General features: G+C 38.6%; 1 protein-coding gene and 1 long non-coding RNA gene across 2 annotated transcripts; one reads left to right on the top strand and one right to left on the bottom strand.

Annotated features, from left to right (window-relative positions):
- Positions 1-1,415: 1,415 nt before the first annotated feature.
- Positions 1,416-7,627, bottom strand: LOC307134793 (NLR family CARD domain-containing protein 3-like; the record flags this gene model as incomplete). Its single annotated transcript, XM_079830790.1, is given in 8 exon segments — positions 1,416-1,529; positions 1,531-1,994; positions 2,352-2,398; positions 2,482-2,655; positions 3,373-3,546; positions 3,652-3,825; positions 3,931-4,104; positions 5,793-7,627. Coding segments are annotated over 8 exon segments (3,078 nt in total). The 5' UTR covers positions 7,550-7,627.
- Positions 7,628-11,392: 3,765 nt separating this feature from the next.
- Positions 11,393-13,073, top strand: LOC307135165. Its single transcript, XR_013817638.1, has 3 exons — positions 11,393-11,505; positions 12,791-12,913; positions 13,007-13,073. It is a non-coding gene; the product is annotated as an uncharacterized lncRNA (long non-coding RNA).
- Positions 13,074-21,573: the final 8,500 nt, after the last annotated feature.

The following is a 21,573-nucleotide window of genomic DNA, read 5'->3' as shown; positions in this document are numbered from 1 at the left end:
TATTGAGGTCAAAGTCCACTTGCCTTGCGTTCGTAGTTTTGAAGTGTGTAAGCACTCCTCCCAGATCTTCTTTGAGAGACTGAGTCAACTGAACTTACAGATTCACACTCACTTCCTGTCACAGAATCATCGGAGTTATTGTGTTCAATGTCAGACATGGTTTCTTGAACCATCTTTTCCTTTGTCTGGTCTTCTTCTTTCAGCTTTTTTTCCTCTACTTTTTCCACTAGTTTTTCTCTTTAAATTTGGTGTTTTGAACAGATTTTCATCCTCCGTCATATCAATGTCTCCTGAAACTTCTACATTCACATAAGGGCCAGCAGCATCATTTGTTTTTTAAATTTCCCCTTCTCCTAATTCTTCCTCATTACTCCTATTTATAGTTTCTTCTTGATTAGTTTGTTCACCATTCTCAAGCACTTCCCTTTCTTTTTCCTGATTTCCATTCTCCACATTATCTTTCGGTCCCTCACCTTCAATATTATTCTTTACTGCATCGTGTTCCACATTATCAGGACACTCACGAGCAAGATGTCCTCCTTGTTCACATTTAAAACACTTCATTGCCTCCGATGTAACGTAAATCACATAGTCAAAATCATAAATTCTAAACTTTATTGCGAGATTCAACTCTGCATTCTCATTGTTCAGAATCATATACACCTGCCACCGTAAAGAAACAACATGCTTCAACTGCGCCTATTTGCAATTTAAGGTGATTTTTTTAAACTGCGAAACAACTTTTCCATGCCTGGCCAGTTCTCTTTGGATCACTTCATCCTTTATAAAAAGTTGGAACATTCGACAACAAGATTTTTTTCGCCGGTTGAATCAAAGGCATTACCGGTGTATACGAATCATTCAACACAATTCCACTAGCGACTATCTCATTAACCTTGTTCACGTCATCTAGGAACAAAACAAAAGCACTGTTCATCCTAGATGCCGAAAAGATACTCCTATATCCCACAACTTGAGCAACTGCTATGCTGCAGTCCTCTATAGAGCAGCGCTCCGCGGAGATAACTTTAATGCCATTCCGCCGCGTCAGCTTATCAAGCTGTACGCTCTCCGCTGCTGCCATCTCCGACAGCACACGCTGGACACTCTCCATAACTCCAGCAAAACCTCCACAACTACACCAAACAACTTTGCCAAAGAAAGAAGAAAATATAGAAACTCACACAGCCCGCAGGCCAACGCTCTCGTACTCCACACCCGTTCAGCTCAGACGCTCAAGCATGTGCACACAGAGAGAGAGAGAGAGAGAGATAATGAGAGAGTGTGTGTGTGTGTGTGTGTGTGTCTGATCTAGTTTCATAACTTCAACATAATAATGAAAAACACATAAATTAATAAAACAAATTATGTGAGATTTGATGAGTCTGTGTGTATGTGGACGTTAGAAAGAGGATTTATAAGTGTGTGTGTTTAATCTGACACAGAGACACTGAAGAATCATAAGAATAAACCCTAAATCCAGCACAGAGGGGTTCAGTGAATGTGGTGTTGAATGTGTGTAAGTGTGTGTATGTGTGTGTGTGTGTGTGTGTGTGTGTGTGTGTGTGTGTCAGAGACGCTGTAGAAGGACAGAGTGCCGGCTGACACGTCCACACACACTCCTGCTCTCTTAGAGGATGAACGGATGGCAGGGATATCAGTCCAGATATGATTGTGCCAGACAGAGAATCTGTCATCAGAGCAGATCAAACTCCAGGATTTGTCATTGAATCCAAACATACAGTCATAACTCCATCCTTTCCTGCTGATTCCTTTATATGTCACTGATATTTCAGCATCTCCGCTCCATTCAGCCTCCCAGTAACAGCGTCCAGTCAGACTCTCTCCACACACAACCTGACGATACTCATCAAATCTCTCTGGATGATCAGGATACGGCTGACGATCTCTCACACACTTCACCTTCCTGTTCCCCTCAGACAGAACGAGACGAGTGTGTGCTGTGTTTGGATCCAGTGTGAGATCACAGGCCCCTGAACACAAGAAGAGAGAAAGATCTAGAACAACAGTCACAAGACGAGTGTGTGTGTGTGTGGGATTGTTTCACTGTAAATGTTAGAACATTAGAGATCATTGTGGGGACCAACCAGTGGTTCAAATGAGAAAAATGTATAAATTTTGCTTATTTAAAATTGTAAAAATGGAGAAAGTTTTCTGTGAAGGGTAGGTTTGGAGTATGGGCTTAGGGGACAGAAAATATGTTACATCAGTATAAAAACAATAGAAGTATATGGCAAGTCCCCACGAAGATTCAAAAATCCAACATGTGTGTGTTTGTGTGTGTGTGTGTGTGTGTGTGTGTGTGTGTGTTTGTTTGTTTGTAAACATACACTTTCGTGGTCCTGCTGTGATCCTTATCTCCCCTTCATGATCAACACTATAAACACACAAACACACATTAATGTAAATATACATCATGCACACATGCGTTCATTATGTCAGTATCAGTATTTGACACACTTGAGTATCTGTAGTGAGCATTTCGGATCCTCCAGTTTGTCAGAGAGCAGCTTGACTCCTGAATCTCCTGGGTGGTTGTAGCTCAGATCCAGCTCTCTCAGGTGTGAGGGGTTTGAACTCAGAGCTGAAGACACAAAACCACAGCCGTCCTCTGTCACCATACAGCCAGACAACCTACAGATGGATCAAAACAGTCTCGTCATCTATCTAGTTCTCTTTATATGTCTCATCAAAAACATTTTCATATTTGTCTTATTAACACATTAAAACACACTGGATTTTCAAACATCAGCAATAATGCTACTCAATTAAATTATATCAGTAGTAATTCAATAAACACACTTAAAATTTTTTATAATACATGCAGTCCTCCAGAAATTCACATTTACATTTCTGTGAATGATGAAGTTTCTCTGTTTAACTTTGATATTTCATTGGCTGAGGTTTTAAACGTACTTTGATTAATTTACTGTGCGTGTCCAAATGTGTGAGTGTGTGTTTGTGAGTGATAGATGATGGACCAATGCACAGAATATAAAAAACATGAAAATCTTTGGGAGTCAGCTCTCCATGACAGTTCTAAACCAGACAAGATACCAGACCAAAAAACACACACTCAGTAAAATATCATACAATTATAGTTCATCAACAAAATCCAAGAAAATATTGAGGTATTATTTTTTTTCAATATTGCACACCCCCAGTGTATGTGTGCTTAATAGGTGTGTGAATCTGCACTGGTCTCATGGCTCAATTCAATTATGATTATCATGTCAAAAAGAATGACTGAAAGAGAGCAGAAAACACACATCAACAGTCAGATCATCTACAAACAGACACCAACATTATGACCGGCAGACTGTAAATTATATTTTATATGTTCTTAAATACCTCAGTATCTGCAGATGACAGTTTGGACTCTTCAGCCCATCAGAGAGCAGCTTCACACCTGAATCCTGCAGGTCATTGTTAGTCAGGTCCAGCTCTCTCTGGACACAGTTTGAGGATTGAAGAGCTGATGACAAACTCTCACAGCTCTGATCAGTGAGATTACAGCCAGCGAGACTGAAAGACAGCAGAACACACACATCAACAGTCAGATCATCTACAAACACACACCAACATTATGACCGGCCGACTATAAATTATACTTTATATGTTCTTAAATACCTCAGTATCTGCAGCTGACAGTTTGGACTCTTCAGCCCATCAGAGAGCAGCTTCGCTCCTGAATCCTGCAGGTCATTGTTACTCAGGTCCAGCTCTCTCAGGACACAGTTTGAGGATTGAAGAGCTGATGACAAACTCTCACAGCTCTGATCAGTGAGATTACAGCCAGCGAGACTGAAAGACAGCAGAACACACACATCAACAGTCAGATCATCTACAAACACACACCAACATTATGACCGGCCGACTATAAATTATACTTTATATGTTCTTAAATACCTCAGTATCTGCAGCTGACAGTTTGGACTCTTCAGCCCATCAGAGAGCAGCTTCGCTCCTGAATCCTGCAGGTCATTGTTACTCAGGTCCAGCTCTCTCAGGGCACAGTTTGAGGATTGAAAAGCTGATGACAAACTCTCACAACACTGATCAGTGAGATTACAGCCAGCAAGACTAGAAAAGATTAAATAATATAACGTTAAAACAATAATGAAATAACAATAAAGGAATGTAAAGGAAGTTGCCACTTGTCTGTACTCAGGAACCTGGAACAAAATATTTTAACATTCTAGCCTGGATGAAAGATGAATGATGAACTACTGAGCATGGAAATTCAATCATTTTATTATTCATGTTCATTGTAGCAGTACGTGATTTTTGAGAAACACTGTTGAAAGTGGATCGGACCAAGCACCACAACACACTTGTAGCCAATCATCAGCAGGGAGCATGCCCACTCATGGACAGAATATACTGACACACAGGTCTGGCTTCTTTCTCAACTGTTCACATAACCGACAGAATACTAGCCTGGAGAGGTATTTTGACAGTTTTTTGTGTCCAATCAATCGCAAAACTGAAATCAATTCGGTGTTTGCGTGCAATGAAACACACACCTCTCTCTCTCTCTCGCTCTCTCTCTCTCTCTCTCTGTGCGCTTCGGGTGTGTGTGTGTGTGTGTGTGTGCGTGCACAGATAACAGCTCGCAAGTCCAGATTTTTAAAAGTAGCAATTAATCCACAAATCACATGCGTGTCGAACACTGAGGTCTGGTCTGTATGGATCACGAATCAACTGCGATCCGTTGCACCCCTAATATTTATTAGTTTATTAATTGTTGTTATTATTTTAAATGATTATTGTCCCTGGTTCAGTCAATATACTCTTGTAAGAAAGTAGCAGAGGCTGGAACAGACTTTAAAGGGTTAGATTTCATAATTATACTGGAATATGTTTCCATATTGACTGTCAGAAGTTAAAATGAAGCTCAATCATTATAAACACTCATTTGTCATTCCACAGCACACAGAGATCAAAGCTGATGAACCGCTAAACACATATTTCTCACCATGACTCCACGTTTACCAATCAGGACTCCATACGGTGGATAATCTCCAAACGTTATCCCTCATCCCATCATCTTCCTTACCATCATCTTTACTGATCCTTCTGTATTACACACAATAAAGATTTAACTAACTTGTCCTTCACTGCTGGAGTCCTGAATTATTGTTGTTTGTCTATTTTTTATTAATCCAGAATTGCGTTGCAAACAGCGCTGGAGCCTCTATTGGTCGACTACTTGTGACAGAGATTATGAGTTTATCTATTACTCTGTGTGATTGTGTGTGAGTGTGTGTGAGTGAGTGAGTGAGTGTGTGTGTGTGTGTGTGTTTGCACTAATAAATGCTGCTGCAATCACCAATAACACTTTGTTCCATATATGTTTTTCTATATTGTCATAAATATCATTATCACAAATATTCTTGAAATATGGTGATATAACTGAGGCTATATCGCCCACCCCTACCAACAGCGTCAACCAACCCCGTGATGTCACAGGTTATAGCTCTGCAAGATGGCGGCGCCTTTGCTACAAAAGCTCTAACAAAATATCTTTTTTTCTTTTAAATGGTGACATTTATCGTGTTTGTCTATAAGTTTTGATTAGAGTGTAAATCCATTTCCTAAATAATGTTAACTTGACTGACTGCTTCATTTCCACATTAAAATAATGAGAAGGCACATCATGAGCCCTTTAAGACTCTGAGCTTGTTATTTAGGAGAAAACCTCTCATTTAGCAAATGGTGCTGATTTATTATTAAACATGATTCTTCATTAGTGAATAATTCACACTCACAGAGCTTTTGTGCAGTTGCTCACAGCTGGTATCAGTCTTCTTCTGCCCTCAGCTGATGTGTTGTATTTCCTGAGGTTCAGCTCATCCAGCGGCTCCTCTGAGATCTGAAGCATGTAGGCGATTGTTGAGCAGTGAGACGGAGAGAGTTCCTCCTCTGAGTGTTTGTCTGATTTCACAAACTCCTGAATCTCTCTGGACAGAGTCTGATTTTTCACTTCCAGCAGACAGAGGAACAGATTAATGGATTGATCAGCTGAGAGTCCATGTCCATCTTTGATCCTCTGTTGAATGTACTGTGTGATTCTCTTGATGCTCTCTGAGCTTTTCTCTGTGTGTGTCAGTAGATCCTGTAAGAGTCTCTGATTGGACTCCAGAGAGACGCCCAGCAGGAACCGCAGGAACAGATCCAGCTGTCCATTCTCACTCCTGAGGGCTTTATCTACAGCTGATGTTAGTAGATTATACAGAGAGTCTTCATCAGATCTGTAAAATCTGAATCTATGCAGTGGTTCCTTGTTCTTGATCACATGAAAGTAAAACTCATAGAAAGCAGCGAGAAACTCCTGGACGCTCAGATGAATGAAGCTGTAGACTTTCCTCTGATGAATCACAGATTCCTCCTTAAAGATCTCAGTGCAGATCCCAGAATGCACTGCGGCGTCAGTGACGTCTATGCCGCTCTCTCTCAGGTCCTCCTCATAGAACATCACATTGCCCTTCATCAGCTGTTTGAAAGCCACTTCAGCAAGTTTCACAATCACTTCTCTGTTGGACGGCAGGAGTTTCTCTGGATCTCTCTCTTCATACTTCTGATTCCTCATGTTGATCTGAATCAGCAGGAAGTGGATGTACATTTCAGTCAGAGTTTGAGGGATTTCTGCACTCAGATCTTCTTCCAGGAGCTTTTGAAGCACAGTGGATGAGATCCAGCAGAAGACGGGTATGTGGCACATGATGTGGAGGCTTCTTGCTCTTCTGATGTGTGAGATGATTCTGCTGGCTTGATGCTCGTCCCTGATTCTCTTCCTGAAATATTCCTCCTTCTGAGGCTCATTGAATCCCTGAATCTCTGTCAGACGGTTGATGTATTTGGAGGGGATCTGATTGGCTGCTGCTGGTCTGGAGGTGATCCAGATGAGAGCCGAGGGAAGCATCTCTCCTTTCATGAGCTTTGACATCAACACATCCACTGATGAAGTCTCAGTCACACCAGAATCTTCCTGAGCGTCTGAAAACCTCAGTGTGATTCTGCTTTCATCCAGACCATCAAAGATGAACACAACTTTACACTCCTCATAAATCCTTGAGTCCAGATCTTGAAGTTCAGGATGAAAGTCCAGCAGAAGTCTGTGAAGACTGTACTGATGATCTCGGATCAAGTTCAGCTCTCGAAATGGAAGCACAAACATGAAATCTACATCCTGATTGGCTCTTCCCTCGGCCCAGTCCAGAATGAACTTCTGCACAGAGACGGTTTTTCCGATTCCAGCGATGCCTTTAGTGAGAACAGCCTTGATCTGCTCTTTCTCCTCACGTCCTGGTTCAGGTGAGGCTGTAAAGATGTCATTGCAGTAGATTGGAGTGTCTTGTGAGTGTTGTGTTCTGGCTGTTTGCTCCATCTGTAAAACCTCATGTTCTTCATTCACTCCTCCTCTCTCTCCCTCTATGATGTAGAGCTGTGTGTAGATCCTGTTCAGGAGGGCTTCATTCTCCTGGAGTTTCATCCCCTCAAATAATCTCTCAAACTTGTTCTTCATGCTGGTTTTGTGTCGGTCTTTGACTCTCTGGAGCTCATCATTCACTGGTTGAGGAGAATCTCCAGTCTGATCATCTCTATCCACTCTGATCAATCAACAACAAAGAACAGGTTACAAATTAAGTAAAATAAAGAATTTCAATATATAAATATTTTAACTTAAATTAAATAGTAAATCAAAACAGATCAACCTTGTATTTTCTCTGTAATTAATGCATTCATGTCAGATTCAGTTTAACACTTTTCACAATGCACATTGATCCAAAGCAGCTTCACAGAAAATAGAGAAGTAGAAAAACACAGAGAAAAGGAAAACCGTGTCTTTCAATCCTCCAGCGAGAAGCTCAAGGTGACAGAGACCAGGAAAAAACTCACTAAGAGCTTTAAGAGATGATAAAGAAACCCAAACCTCATCCTCAATCTGACACCAGAGATTCTGTCAGAAAATAAGTGTCTTATATCTGGACATTGGGGTCAAAGTTCATCACTGAATGTTTGTCCACAGATTTGAGGTGAAATCAGAAATAAAAACCGAACTCATCTCTCTTTGTGTTCAGTGTTTCTGAGTCTCATATTAAATGTCAAGTTACACTAGAGCAGTTAAAGGGATAAAGGGACCCGTTATATTGGTTGTTAAGTGGTTGTTTATATGGTTTTTAACACTGCATGAAAACACTGAAATCCGGCACTATCCGGGCATGGTATACTCCTGTGTAATTTGATGTTTACCGGATGTATGTGGGAAAAAGCGGATCAGAGTAACACGGAACAGTATATTTCCAGAAAAACCCGGAAACCTCACGTATGCGGACGTATACAGGAATCCGTGAAATTTCACGGACATATACAGCTGAAACACTGCTGGGTGTGCTAGGACTGAAGACTGTTAGGTGTGAAGAAGACCTTTCATATGTTAATGACTGACACTTGTGCTGGCTGTTCTCAGAAGGAGGGGGGCAGGGGAGCACTTCAGGATTGAGAATTATCTCTGGTCTACTATAGGCTACAGCAAACAAGCTTTTTACACAGAAAAAATAATTCTTAAGGCCCTGAAACACTAAACTGAACTAGCAATGACTAAAGCCGACTGTGGGGTTGGTTCACGTTGCCTGGGTCTGGGCCAAACCATCAGAATGGTGTGTCAGGGCCTTAAAACCACTGCATGAAAAGAGTCTCTAAATCAAATATTTTTTATAAAAACAGTACAAAATAAAAACCCTGTCTGAACATATACGTTCACAAAAAAATCTGAATATGTAATGAAATAAACAAAGAAATGTAATGGAATTAACAAAGGATAATTAACCAAACATTTTAGACTATCCCCAAACAATTTTTGCAAAGTTTTACAAATTGTAGGCAATAATAGAATTAAATAAAAAGGAGATGAAATGTGGAAAATGAAAAAGTTTGTTTTAAAAACACCAAAAACTGATATGCTCAAAATAAAAATATGGAATAAAAAAGAGCAGGGATTCACTTGCTCAAGAAACACAGAAACACAAGCAGATCTTTCAGCTCTGCAACTATTCACAAAAAGTGTCACTCCAAGATTCTTAACTTTAACACGCTGCAAAAGAGGGGCGTTTTGAGGTTTGAAATCCACCACTCACAATAGATGTAGGTGCAACCAATAAGGTTACCAATAAAAATAAGGCAACCAATAAAAATAATCCTAATTTTACAGAAAAAAACGTCAGTTTTTTACAGTATTTTCTTGTAATTTTGAATTATGTTTAAAACAATGTAAAATTACAAACAATATCTAAATAAACAACTTGACTGTTATTTTAAGGATTATATCATTAATGACAAATTACAGTAATTCTCATTTTTTTATACAGGAACATCACTGTATTATTTTTCTGTTTTCATAAATAACAAATTCATGCAAAATTACAAACAATATCTGTAAATTAACAACTGTAATACAATATTTAGCTCATTATATTAAAGGTTTATGTTTATGTCCATACTAACAATTTAACATTATTCTTTGTCATTTTAAAGTAAATCTTATTAGTTTTATATTTACACTGTAAGAATAAAAACCTAAAAAAAAACGCAGCTACAGCTGCAAAACAAAAACCGTAAAATAAGTCAAATATCTTAAGTCAAATAAAGTTAAAAAACTTCACAGAAATTTACATTAAACGTTTTAGAGAAAACACTATTAGTTTACAGATTTTTCCTTATTTAAATTAAGATATTTTACTTTAATTTTCTGTTTTACAGTGAAGGTGTATTTTTACATTCAAACTGGTTTTACATTCAATTCTGGATACAAATATAACAAAATATATAGCAAACTAAATATCAAACAATAATTGTTTTTAAAGAGTACAAATCTGCACTGCAAATCTGCACAGGTTGAAACTTCCAGGCCTCTGCCCACACCACAAAACAACATTTGACCAATTCATTAAATATAACAGCAAATAAAAATAAATATACACATTTTCTAACTGTTGTTTTAAACAAGTTTTTTTCTATATTTGCAAGGCTACTTGCTGTCTTTCCGTGTTCTTTTGAGCGTGATTGGTCAATCAGAACGTCATCCAGAAATCTGACCAATGACAGTGCGCGCCTTCAGTTTGAATTATACACCCGTTGCCGTTGGAGTTGCTCGTTGCTCGTGGCTCGCGGGGACGCGACGCGATCGCGCGGCTTCTAATCTTCAACAGGACGGCTTCTTCTGTCCATTAATGGCATTGCATGGATCATTTTAAACCTGTTAAAATCTTATTTTGGACGAATTTTGATTGTGGGATGTCGACTGAGAACGAAAAAACATGAATACGAACAGACTAAGTTTCCAATGGCGGACAGCAGACGGCAGAAGGTAACGTAAACCCCTTTATATTTTTTCTACTGCTTATCAAGATATATAACGTTAGTGCATTAAAGTCATATGCTAATCGTGATTAACTTACATATTCTGTTTCTGTGTTTTGTTGTAATATTGTTAAGATAGGGCTGGGTGTTATGGCGATCTGATGATACTGACTATTGTTAGTGATTTTGCTGTAAACGTTAACATTACCGTTTTATATTGCGGAATGGGAATATAGCGTATATAACGCAGCACTGACTGTACTAAAACTTTTTGACATTTTGACAAGGAAACATGCATGAATGTAGAATAATGAACGGGACATGCATGTGTTAAAATAAGCCTCTCTCAGACAGCAGGCGATCCCGAAATCAATTATCTTTCTGTAAAATGCACACAATTATCTCAGAAACCTTGTCATGTGAGGTATTCACTTGATTTAAACAGTCAGTTATGTCTTAAGTACGTTAAACAGTTCAAGTTAACGTGGGGAAACCCGGATGCGTGTCATTCTGTGCATCCGTTCTTAAAGGGGCTGCAGCTTTGTCATCATTTTAATAAAACAAAAGAATAGAGAAGACCTTCCGCTTCTTTAAGAATCATGTGATATTAATTAATTGAATATCATACAGTGAAGACTTTTAAAGCAGTATTATTCTGTAGCATTTTAATAAAATATCCATCAAAATAAATATATTGTGATATCGTTATTGTAAAATATAATTTCTCATGTATGTATAATTATATGGTCATAATGCCCATCCCTACTGTCAGCTAGTTTTAAGATCAAGCTTGTCATAAAATGTAACAGAGCTTTGGAATGAATAATCTGAGATCATGTAACTTACACTTGTTCTGCAGAGAGGACAGGAAAACACCATCCTTGGACTCTGAAGAATTACAGGCAAACCAGGATTTTGGATCTACTGTAAAGTTTTTGTATGGGCCTGGTGAGTATGTTTTGCAAGTCCATGTCCGTAAGTTGATAATTAATATTAATGTTTTATCAAACAAATTAATATTCATTTGTGTGTGTGCATGTTTCTTCCCCCCTCATGATCCAGAAGTTTTGGATCCATGATCCTGAAGAACTTTTACAGATGTTGACCCTGAATGTGTAAAAGGTAATCTTAAAAATGTTGTCATTATTTTAATGTTCTCTGTTTTTTTCTGTAATGTAGACGCATGCATTTTCTGTGAAGTTGCTTTGAAACAATATCAGGGTTTTTCCTACATTGACATTTTTTTGCCGGCCGCCAAAACAAATTTTTGTCCCGCCAAAGCCTTATTTGTTGAGTTATTGTGATTTATGAGTGATGTAGAACAGATGACTGCTGCACTTGAGTTAACTGAGTGACAGAGAGAACGACCAGTGAGCTCCTCCCGCTCGCACGCTCTCTGTCTTCAAAATAAGCATTCTTAGCTTTCTAATGTTTCACATATTACGTTAATCAAAATCAAAAGGTCGGAAGACCGAATCCATGTTGCACGTGGCGCTATCAGACGTCTTCCTTTAATTACCGCTGGGTGTGAAATGCGCTCAAAAAACATTGACTGATTCTCTGACCAGCTGACATAAAGCATACTTTAAATAAACAGGAAACAAATCCTATCCGGTTATGAAGTGTTTTCTGTGTCTTGACAAATCTTTCGCGATTTTCTAAAGACGTGATTCACACACAACGCGTCTGCTAATGTCCGATTCGCCACCTAATGACTCCTTTGAACCGAATCATTTTAACGACTGGTTAGAACTGATCTGTCCAACACTGAACTCACAAATTAGTTTAATCATTTACTCAGAACAACACCTGAAATGAGAACACAAGTGTGCTTACCCACTTTAGCAAGAGTGGATGGTAAGAATTATTTTTAATTATCAACAGTCTTTCAGCTTATTTATGTGGACAATGTGTAGTAAAATAAATAGCCTAAAATCAATTAGTTTAGACTGGAGTGAGGTGAACCCAGAACAAATTTGTTGTTAGCTAGCTGATTGTATATGGCAGAAAATTAGGCTATTTGTTCATTTTTTTTTAATACTATTTTTTTAATATTGATATGATTACCAAAACAATTATCAGTAAATAGTGTAAAAAATTAGGAACAAAAACAAACATCAAGGTATCAAAATAAGATAAGCAAAAGTTACAAACTTTCTTTGAATTTATTTCAAATTTATTGTCAGTATTGCGCTTGCAGATCATGTGGGTAGGGTATTTTTTTTTTACCGTGCGTATGTGTGTGTATGGATGACCATGTCTGTCAGCCACCACCGAAGACCATTTTTGACCCAGGAAAAACCCTGAATATGTATTGTGAAAAGCGCTATACAAATACATTTTAATTGAATTGTTTTACTTACTTTTATTGGCATTAACTATATATTATTAATGTATTATTTGGCAGGTCTCAAGATGTATTTTATTTTGTGAGACTTTGCTGAGGAAGTATTCTTTGGCTCAGTCTGAAAAGGCCCAGAAAAGAAACACTATGAAGAACATCACACAGAACCGTCAGAGAAAGAGACGGGTAAGTTAAGAAACCGGTTAAGCTTTTTCCCTCCAGAATGTTACTATACTCCTCTCTGAGTTTTAGTGGTTAATTTACTGTCATGTTTTGCAGTTGCTGGAGACCAGGTCCAGGGTTGCACAAACCAACACAGAACCTGTGGAAGACCGCAACTATAGACCAGATGAAGATGGTTGTTGATGGAAGGCTTGGTTAGGCTAGCTACTACAAACCAGACTAGACTGACCCACACTACATGTCACATCACCAGCCCATCATGCCAGTTTGAAAAAATGTTCAAAACTCAAACAACATTGTGTTAGAGTTGGTCACAATTATTTTATAATTATAATTTTAATATTCAATTGTTCCATTTTATATTTTCTTTATTCCTATGTTTATATACTTATACTTTTATTGGTTCCCATATATAGAACATTTACATATATTTTATATACACTTTTTAATTTATAGATTTCTTTGTCTCGTTTTATATTGTATACTTTGTATGTTTGTTCCTTTTTAGATGTCCATGTTGCTTTTGATCTCCACGTTTTGTATTGTTGTTCCTTTTACGTCGCCTTCCTTTAGAAACATTTTGTTCACTTATCTTTTCCCCCATTCATTTTAATGTATGTTTATAATGCTCTTTGTTCTTTTTATTTGGTTATATTGTTTACTTGGAATATTTATATGTATTTTAATATATTTTATATACACTTTTTTTGTCTTATAAATGTATTGTTCTCATTTTATATTGTTTAATTTGTATATTTATTCTTTTCCTTTTTATGTTCACTGTGTATTTTATTCCTTTACATCTCTGTCTTTTAAATGCATTTTGTTCATTTTTTTCCCCTTTTTGTTTCTTTACCAATTCATTTTAACGTATATTTATGTTCTTTGGACTGTTTATATTTTTACATTTGTTCCTTTACATTTGCATCCCTTTTAAATACATTTAGTTAACTTGTTTTTGTTTCACCATTGTTTTAATGTTCTTTTATAATGCTGTTAAGAATGTGTTTTTTTTTTTTATACCTTTTTAATAAATATTTCAGACTTTCTCAAATTGTTTTGTGTGTGTTTTTCTTTTGGGAGGGAGAGGGGATTATTTTTATATATATATATATATATATATATATTAATGAGCAAAATCTGCATAGCTGGCCTATAACCAATCAAGTCCCTATGCTACAAAACCTAGCCCACCCTTAGCCTTAGAAGTAACCAATAAAGTCACTTGACTGGGTTTTCAATGCGTCCTGTCATCCAATAGCAGTCTGGGTTTTGGGAGTGGTTTAAAAAAAAACAACCAATCCAGTTTGAGATGAAGGACCAATAGGGGGTGGAAGGCAAAGCTGTTTAGAGGTGTGAAAATGTCTCCTGGGAAAAACTTGATGGGATTATTTGCCATGGCAACAAATGGCTGTAGCATGGGAGTATACGGCCACAACATACATCCGATTTGGTACCATTTCGGATGTATACGGACATATACGGATCCATGGAATTTGACCTATCCGGCCAGTATACTCCTGGATTCTTCCGAATTTCAGCAGTGTATACAGGAGTATCCTGGTCCGGATACACCTTTTTTCATGCAGTGTAAGGGACTACTGTTTTTGACAAGATGGCGCCAGTGTACCCGGCTTGCCGTCTCTCTCATTTGTTCCAGTTTGTTGTACCTGTGGTACCTGTTCGTCTGACATCTATTCTGTTTGTATTATGCATGGTGTTGCACTGGCATAATGTAGTCTCAGTGCTGACCTATGATCGACAAACCTTACTCAACATCCATAGCTGTATGGGAGCTCACCATGGATTTTGTCCTGCTCTGTATTCTCGCTTTAAATCCTCGTTCAGCCAACCTGTGGTGGAGTGTGTTTGCTGGCAACCTTGCTACGTTCCTCCTCGATGGAAGCGCCGCATGGAAAAGAGGTAGTCATGGTGGTGTTCAGCTGTCCTTCAGAGAACACATTTCTAAGACAGCTCACTCATGCCGGTTTGCTCTCCACAACATCAGGAAGATTAGACCTTTCCTAACAGAGCACGTAACACAGCTTCTTGTCCAGGCCCTGGTTATTTCTAGACTTGACTACTGCAATGCGCTTCTGGTTGGACTCCCCTCTTGTGCGATCCAAACACTTAGAATGATCCAGAATGCAGAAGCACGTCTTGTCTTCAACGAGCCCAAAAGGACCCACGTCACACCTCTCTTCATCTCCCTGCACTGGCTACCACTCGCTGCTCGCATCAAGTTTAAGGCGCTGACGCTTGCACACAGAGCCACCACGCGCTCAGCTCCTGCTTACTTTGACTCCATTCTACAAATCCACACCCCCACCAGAAGCCTTCGCTCAGCAAAGGAACAATGGCTTGTGGTCCCATCACAGAAGGGGAAAAAATCCCTTTCCAGAACATTTACATTCAACGTTCCCAGCTGGTGGAACGATCTTCCCAATGCCATCCGAAACGCAGAATCAGTGATATCATTCAAAAGTCAACTTAAAACTTAGCTCTTCCGCGAGTACTTAACCTCATAAAAAACAAAAACAAAAAAAAACTTTCCTTCCCTCTTTCTCTTCCTTCTTCCCTCCCTACTCTAGCCTGTGCTACACTGAGCAATGTACACGGTCTCAGGATTTCAGGCTCTTATTGCGCTTCTTGACTCTTCATGACCAATCGCTTCGTGTACCCCCAAGTTGTAAGTCGCTTTGGATAAAAGCGTCTGCTAAATGCATAAATGTATAAATGTAGAATCAGGCGGACAATTGTCTCTTCCAGACAATCTTCGATGGAGTTTCCCTTGGAAATTATGAGCGCGGAGAATCTCCATTTGATGTGGCACTCATATTTAGATTATAGATATGCTTTTCATTGCTCTGTTTTCCCGGACTTCTTTCATTCATCTATTCACTCAGCTCCTCCGCGTTTACGGATTCGCAAGAGAGGAGTGAACTCTCAAAATCTATGTCAACTGGACTTTGTTCAACTGGATGTGGTCTTGTCATCATAGCCTCCTTTGAATATGGCCCTAGTTAATGCTAGGTCCATATGCAACAAAACATTGATCTTAAATGACTTTTTTACCGGACGCGTTTTGGACACTTTATTTTTGACGGAAACCTGGGTCAGTTTTTGATGAACTTTGTCCATCGAACTGTTGTTTTATTAGTTCCCCAAGAACTACTGGTAGGGGTTGTGGCTTTGCAATGGTTTTTAAGCAATCAGTTAAAGGTCCTATGGCATGGATTTTTAATTTTATTTTATAATGTATTTGGAGGTGTACTTATATTGTTAGTATGATTTTTACATCATAAAATGTCATAATTTAGAAATAAAAGGAATTTTTTCTATACTGATGTTTGCCCTCTGTCTGAATGCCCCGTTACAAGGGGCGTGTCTGCTGAGAGACTTCAGTAAAAACCCCCACTGTTGTGATTGGCTGACATCTTTGCATTTGAAATGAGCGGAGGGGGCGTGGTTTAAAGAGGTCTACGAGGCACAAGCCTGCCATAGAGACAGATGTCACTTCTCATCAGTCCTCTCATCACGTCTCAGTTCAGTGAACTGTTGTAGTTACTAACATCTACTTCAGGTTATTAGTTTATTTTTAGTCGGAGGGACTGTCACTCATGTCAGAAAGTTAGTAACTTTAGTAAATGATGGATCAGTGCTGACTCGAGACGCGAACTGTTTAGAACGATTTAGTCCGATTTGGTGAACTGGTTCGACCGGTTTTTCTAAAAAGAACCGGTTCACTAAAAAGAACCGGTTCACTAAAAAGAACCGGTTCAAAAGAAAGATTTGTTCGCGAACTGGACATCAATGGACCAGAGACCGAGAGATTGATAACAAAGTGATATTGTACTGAGTTGTGAGAGCGCTGTCAGCGCAAGTTTATTTTGTTTTTATCTGAGAGTTCTGAATAAACACGAGTCCCAGTCACGCCGAGCCCGTCTTCCTCCTTATTACCAACTTTGTAACACATGTAATGTACCATTACAGAAGATGAACGAGTTACGAGTAAGTGTTGATTATAGCATTATTATTAGATGTTTTCCTATCATATGAAAAGCGTCAGCGTCAGCATTGTGTACACAGCGCAAACAAAGAAACAACAGCAGTAATCGAATGAAATCCAGTTTATTGTTGGGATAGGTGGCTAGCCTAGCCCGGAGACCCTCACGCTTACCCCCCTTCTGCTTAATCTCACGCCGCGTTTGGTGCCTCAGCTGTGGGCCAGATGCAGTACTGGGGGTCGGTGATGTTGAAGGCCGACCGGCCAGTGCAGCCCGAGCCTCGGCGTGCGTGAAGTTTATCTCTAAAGATGTGGCTCTGCCGATGTTGAGCAGAAACTCACGACTGTATGCACATTTTAGAACAGATAGATGCGATGAGGAAGTACAAAAACACTGGCTCACAAAATAGAAAACACCGTTCTGTCGGGAGAGAGAGAAGCCGCAGCACGAATAATAAAGGCAGAGAAACAAATTCATTCTGTTGTTAAGAATAGTTTTTATCAACTGCGGGTCATTTCCAAACTTAAATCATTTTTGTCATTCCAAGACATGGAGAAGCTTATTCATGCTTTTATTACCTCACGCTTAGATTACTGTAATTCATTATATCTGGGTCTTCCTCAGTCATCGCTTGCACACCTCCAGATGGTGCAATATGCAGCTGCGAGGCTGTTGACCGGGACAAAGAAATTTGATCATGTCACCCCAAATTTGGCCTTGCGTCATTGGCTCCCGATCCATTTTAGAATTCAGTTTAAGCTCTTGCTGTTTGTTTTTAAAGCTTTTAATGATCAAGCTCCTCATTATCTTAAAGATCTTCTTACTCCTCAGTCATCATTCAGATTTTTAAGATCCTCTGACAGGGCTCTTTTATCCATCCCTCGCTCTCGTCTTAAAACTAAGGGAGATAGAGCTTTTTCTGTTGCCATCCCCCGCCTTTGGAACCAACTGCCCCTGGACATCCGCCTTGCACCTTCCATTAATAGTTTTAAATCAAAACTGAAAACGTATCTATTTTCTCTAGCATTTTAATATTACTATACTTCTGTCCGACTGTTTGTTTGGTCTAGCTTCACTTTATTCTATTTTATATTTCTATTTCATTTTATAATTACTCTGTTCAGCACTTTGGATAGTTCTGCTATGTTTAAATGTGCTATATAAATACAATTTACTTACTTACTTAAATTCACCCAAAAATGTCTGTAATTTACTCAACCTGATGTTGTTCTAATGGTTCTAATTAAATTCAAATTAAAATAATCAAAGAAATTAAAAAAACAATAAAGGGTGAGAATAAAAATTATATAAAATATATAAAACAGTTTAGAATAAAAAGGAGGATGCAAAAATAAAATGCAGTGCAATCAGTCAACGCTCATTCAGTAAATGCACAGATAAACAGATGTGTTGTAAGTCTGGATTTACTGTTGAAGCACATCTGATCTGTTCAGGAAGCTGGTTCAGCTGCAGCTGGCATAATAGCTAAAAGCAGACTCTCCTTGCTTTGAGTGAACCCTTGGTATTTCTAATTGACTTGATCCTGATAATCTGAGTGATCTGTTGGGTTTGTATTCTATCAGCATATCTGCAATGTTTTTAGGTGTCATTATCTTAATGTAACTGGAAGCCAGTGTAAAGACCTGAGGACTGTTGTGATATGGTCATATGTTCTGGTTCTGCTGGTTCTGTATGAGCTGCAGCTGTCTAATGGTCTTTTTGGGAAGGCCGGTGAGGAGACCATTACAATAGTCCACCCTGCTGGTGATAAAAGCACGAACGAGTTTCTCTAAGTCTTGCCTGGAAACAAAGCATCGATTTCTTGCAATATTTTTGAGATGATAGTAAGCTGATTTAGTTATTGCTTTGACATGACGACTGAAACTCAGGTCTGACTCCAGAATCACACCAAGATTCCTGACTTGATTTTTTGTTTTGTTTTTAGACCCCTAGCGTCAAGATATGCGTTCACCTTGAGAATTTCATCTTTGTTTCCAAATGTAGTGATTTCAGTTTTGTCTTTGTTTAACTGAAGAACGTTTTGGCACATCCAACTTTTAACTTCATCAATGCATTTGCACAGGGAGTCAATGGGGCTGTATTCGTTAGGCGATGGGGATCAGTAGATCTGAGTGTCGTCTGCAGAGCTGTGAGGCTGTGGTTCTCTCTCATTATTTGGCTCAGTGGGAGAGGTTGAACAGGAGTGGTGCAAGAATTGAGCCTTGAGGTTAGGGCTGCACAATTAAATCACAATAAAACCGCACACGATTTGGCAACGGCTGTGATTGTTGCATGTGCAGCTTCTCAGTGCAGCACGACTGCAATCAGTAGTAAACGCTGCTCCATCAGAGGGTGCTCTTGCGCAGAAACCCCAAATATGCGCCACAGAAGTACGATTGCGCACGTCATTCATGGAGATCCCTATGAACATCATACTATCAGTGAGCCGAATAAGCAGAAGATTGAAACGCTTTGATTGATTAAACATGACCAAACCCTTCTAGTGTTTGAAAAGATGTTTGAAGCTTTTTCAACCGCACGTTATTTGCGACTCAAACTCGCAGTGCTTTCAGATGGAGCAGCGTTTACTGCTCACAGAGCCGTCCTGCACTGACAACTGCATAAAAATAAATAGCAGCCTTTGCGATTTCATAATTGCAATAAGCCAAAATGGTTCAAGCGTGATTTCATGTAAATTGCGATTAATCGTGCAGCCCTACTTGAGGGACTCCACATGTCATGGATGTCCACTCAAACTTATGGTCACCAAAGCTCACATAATAACCTCTTCCTTCTGACTATGACCTGAACCATTTGAGGACCATCCCAGAAAGCCCAGTCCACAGTGTCAAATGTGTCAGTGTCTGGGAAAACACATCAAAATCATTCTTCCTTTAGTTCTACCTGCTGTTTAATTTATTATGATTCAGTCTGACGCCTCTAATACTGGATCTCACCTGGGGTCAGAGGTCAATGCGTCATCACTGAATGTAGGAGGAGCAGACAATGATCTGTCACTCCTCAGAGACACATTGCTGGGATGTGGAGATGAAGATCTCTGACTCCAGATTCTGGGGAAACACATTGAAATCATTCTTCCTTTAGTTCTACCTGCTGTTTAATTTATTATGATTCAGTCTGATGTCTCTAATACTGGATCTCACCTGGGGTCAGAGGTCAATGCGTCATCACTGAATGTAGGAGGAGCAGACAATGATCTGTCACTCCTCAGAGAAACACAGCGGGGTTCTGCAGATGAAGATCTCTGACTCCAGATTCTGGGGAAACACATTGAAATCATTCTTCCTTTAGTTCTGCCTGCTGTTTCATTTATTATGATTTAGTCTAATGTCTCTAATCCTGGATCTCACCTGGGGTCAGGGGTCAATGCATCATTACTGAATTTAGGACCAATAAGCTCTAATGATCTGTCACTCCTCAGAGGCACATTGCTGGGATGTGGAGATGAAGATCTCTCACTGCTCCCTCTGTTCTCCATAATGACAAACTGACTTCAGACCTGCATACGGAAACAGAAGAAATCATACATAATATATACATTATTTCTTAAATGATTGATTATTTGACAATAATATCCATTATACTTTAAAAAAGGTAGAGAATTGATAGTTTAAGTAATTGTGATGAGTAAGATGATAAATAATTCCCTCTACACTTCAACCTCAGTCTGAATGTTTTAGGCAAACAATGTGTGTGATGTGTCGGTAAACATGGCACCAGTTAAATTGAGAGATGAATTTAAGCGGAGTTCAAAACTACAAAATCATACTTTATTTAAAAAAGTAAAAGCCACAGCACTTTTCACAAAGTCAGAAATAATGGCTCCTTTTCTCAAAACTCGCAATACATGCAAAACGTCACACATCTCTTGCAAAAGCAAACACTTCATTCAAAACTATTTTAACTTTTCTAAAAGTTGTGTTTTTGTATATTTACTCTACACACAAATATCAAATGATTGGCCATATACACACCAAACTACACACAGATGTGACAAATGTAGCGAACTATAATACGTAACTGTTGCGCATCTGTCAAACGTTTGGAAACATTAATAATGTTTAATGCTTCTGAAAAGAGTCTGTTCTGTTCACCAAGGCTGCATTTATTTGATCAGAAATACAATATAAACAGTGAAATACTATTCCAGTGTAAAACATCTCAGTTACGTATGGTAACCCTTGTTACCTGAAGGAAGGAACGGAGACATACGTCAGAGATGATCCGACGAAATGGGATCATGCAAGGGAGACCCAATCAAGATTCAAGATTCAAGATTCAAGAGTTTTATTTGTCACATACACAGTTATATACACAATATACAACTGGCAGTGAAATGTAAACAGGTCCGCTCCATGGACAGTGCAAATAACAGTTACAAGAACACAAGGGGAAATTAAAATAGAAATAGAATAAAATTAGAATAAAAAGTATTAACATAAGAAGAGTTATAAATAAATCAAGTAAGATAAAAATAGGAAATAAGATAAAAATAAAAAAAAAAATAAAAAAATATAAAATATAAAATAAGTGGATATGATAAGTGAGAAACTGTAGACTTAAAAATAAGTGGTTAACATAAAATATATATATATATTTATATATAGAGAAGTATGATGTGCATGCAATAGGTAT

Source organism: Gobio gobio, assembly GCF_949357685.1.
Source record: "Gobio gobio genome assembly, chromosome: 12".
NCBI classification, from domain to species: Eukaryota; Metazoa; Chordata; class Actinopteri; order Cypriniformes; family Gobionidae; genus Gobio; species Gobio gobio.
This window is presented reverse-complemented; position numbering and strand designations above follow the sequence as displayed.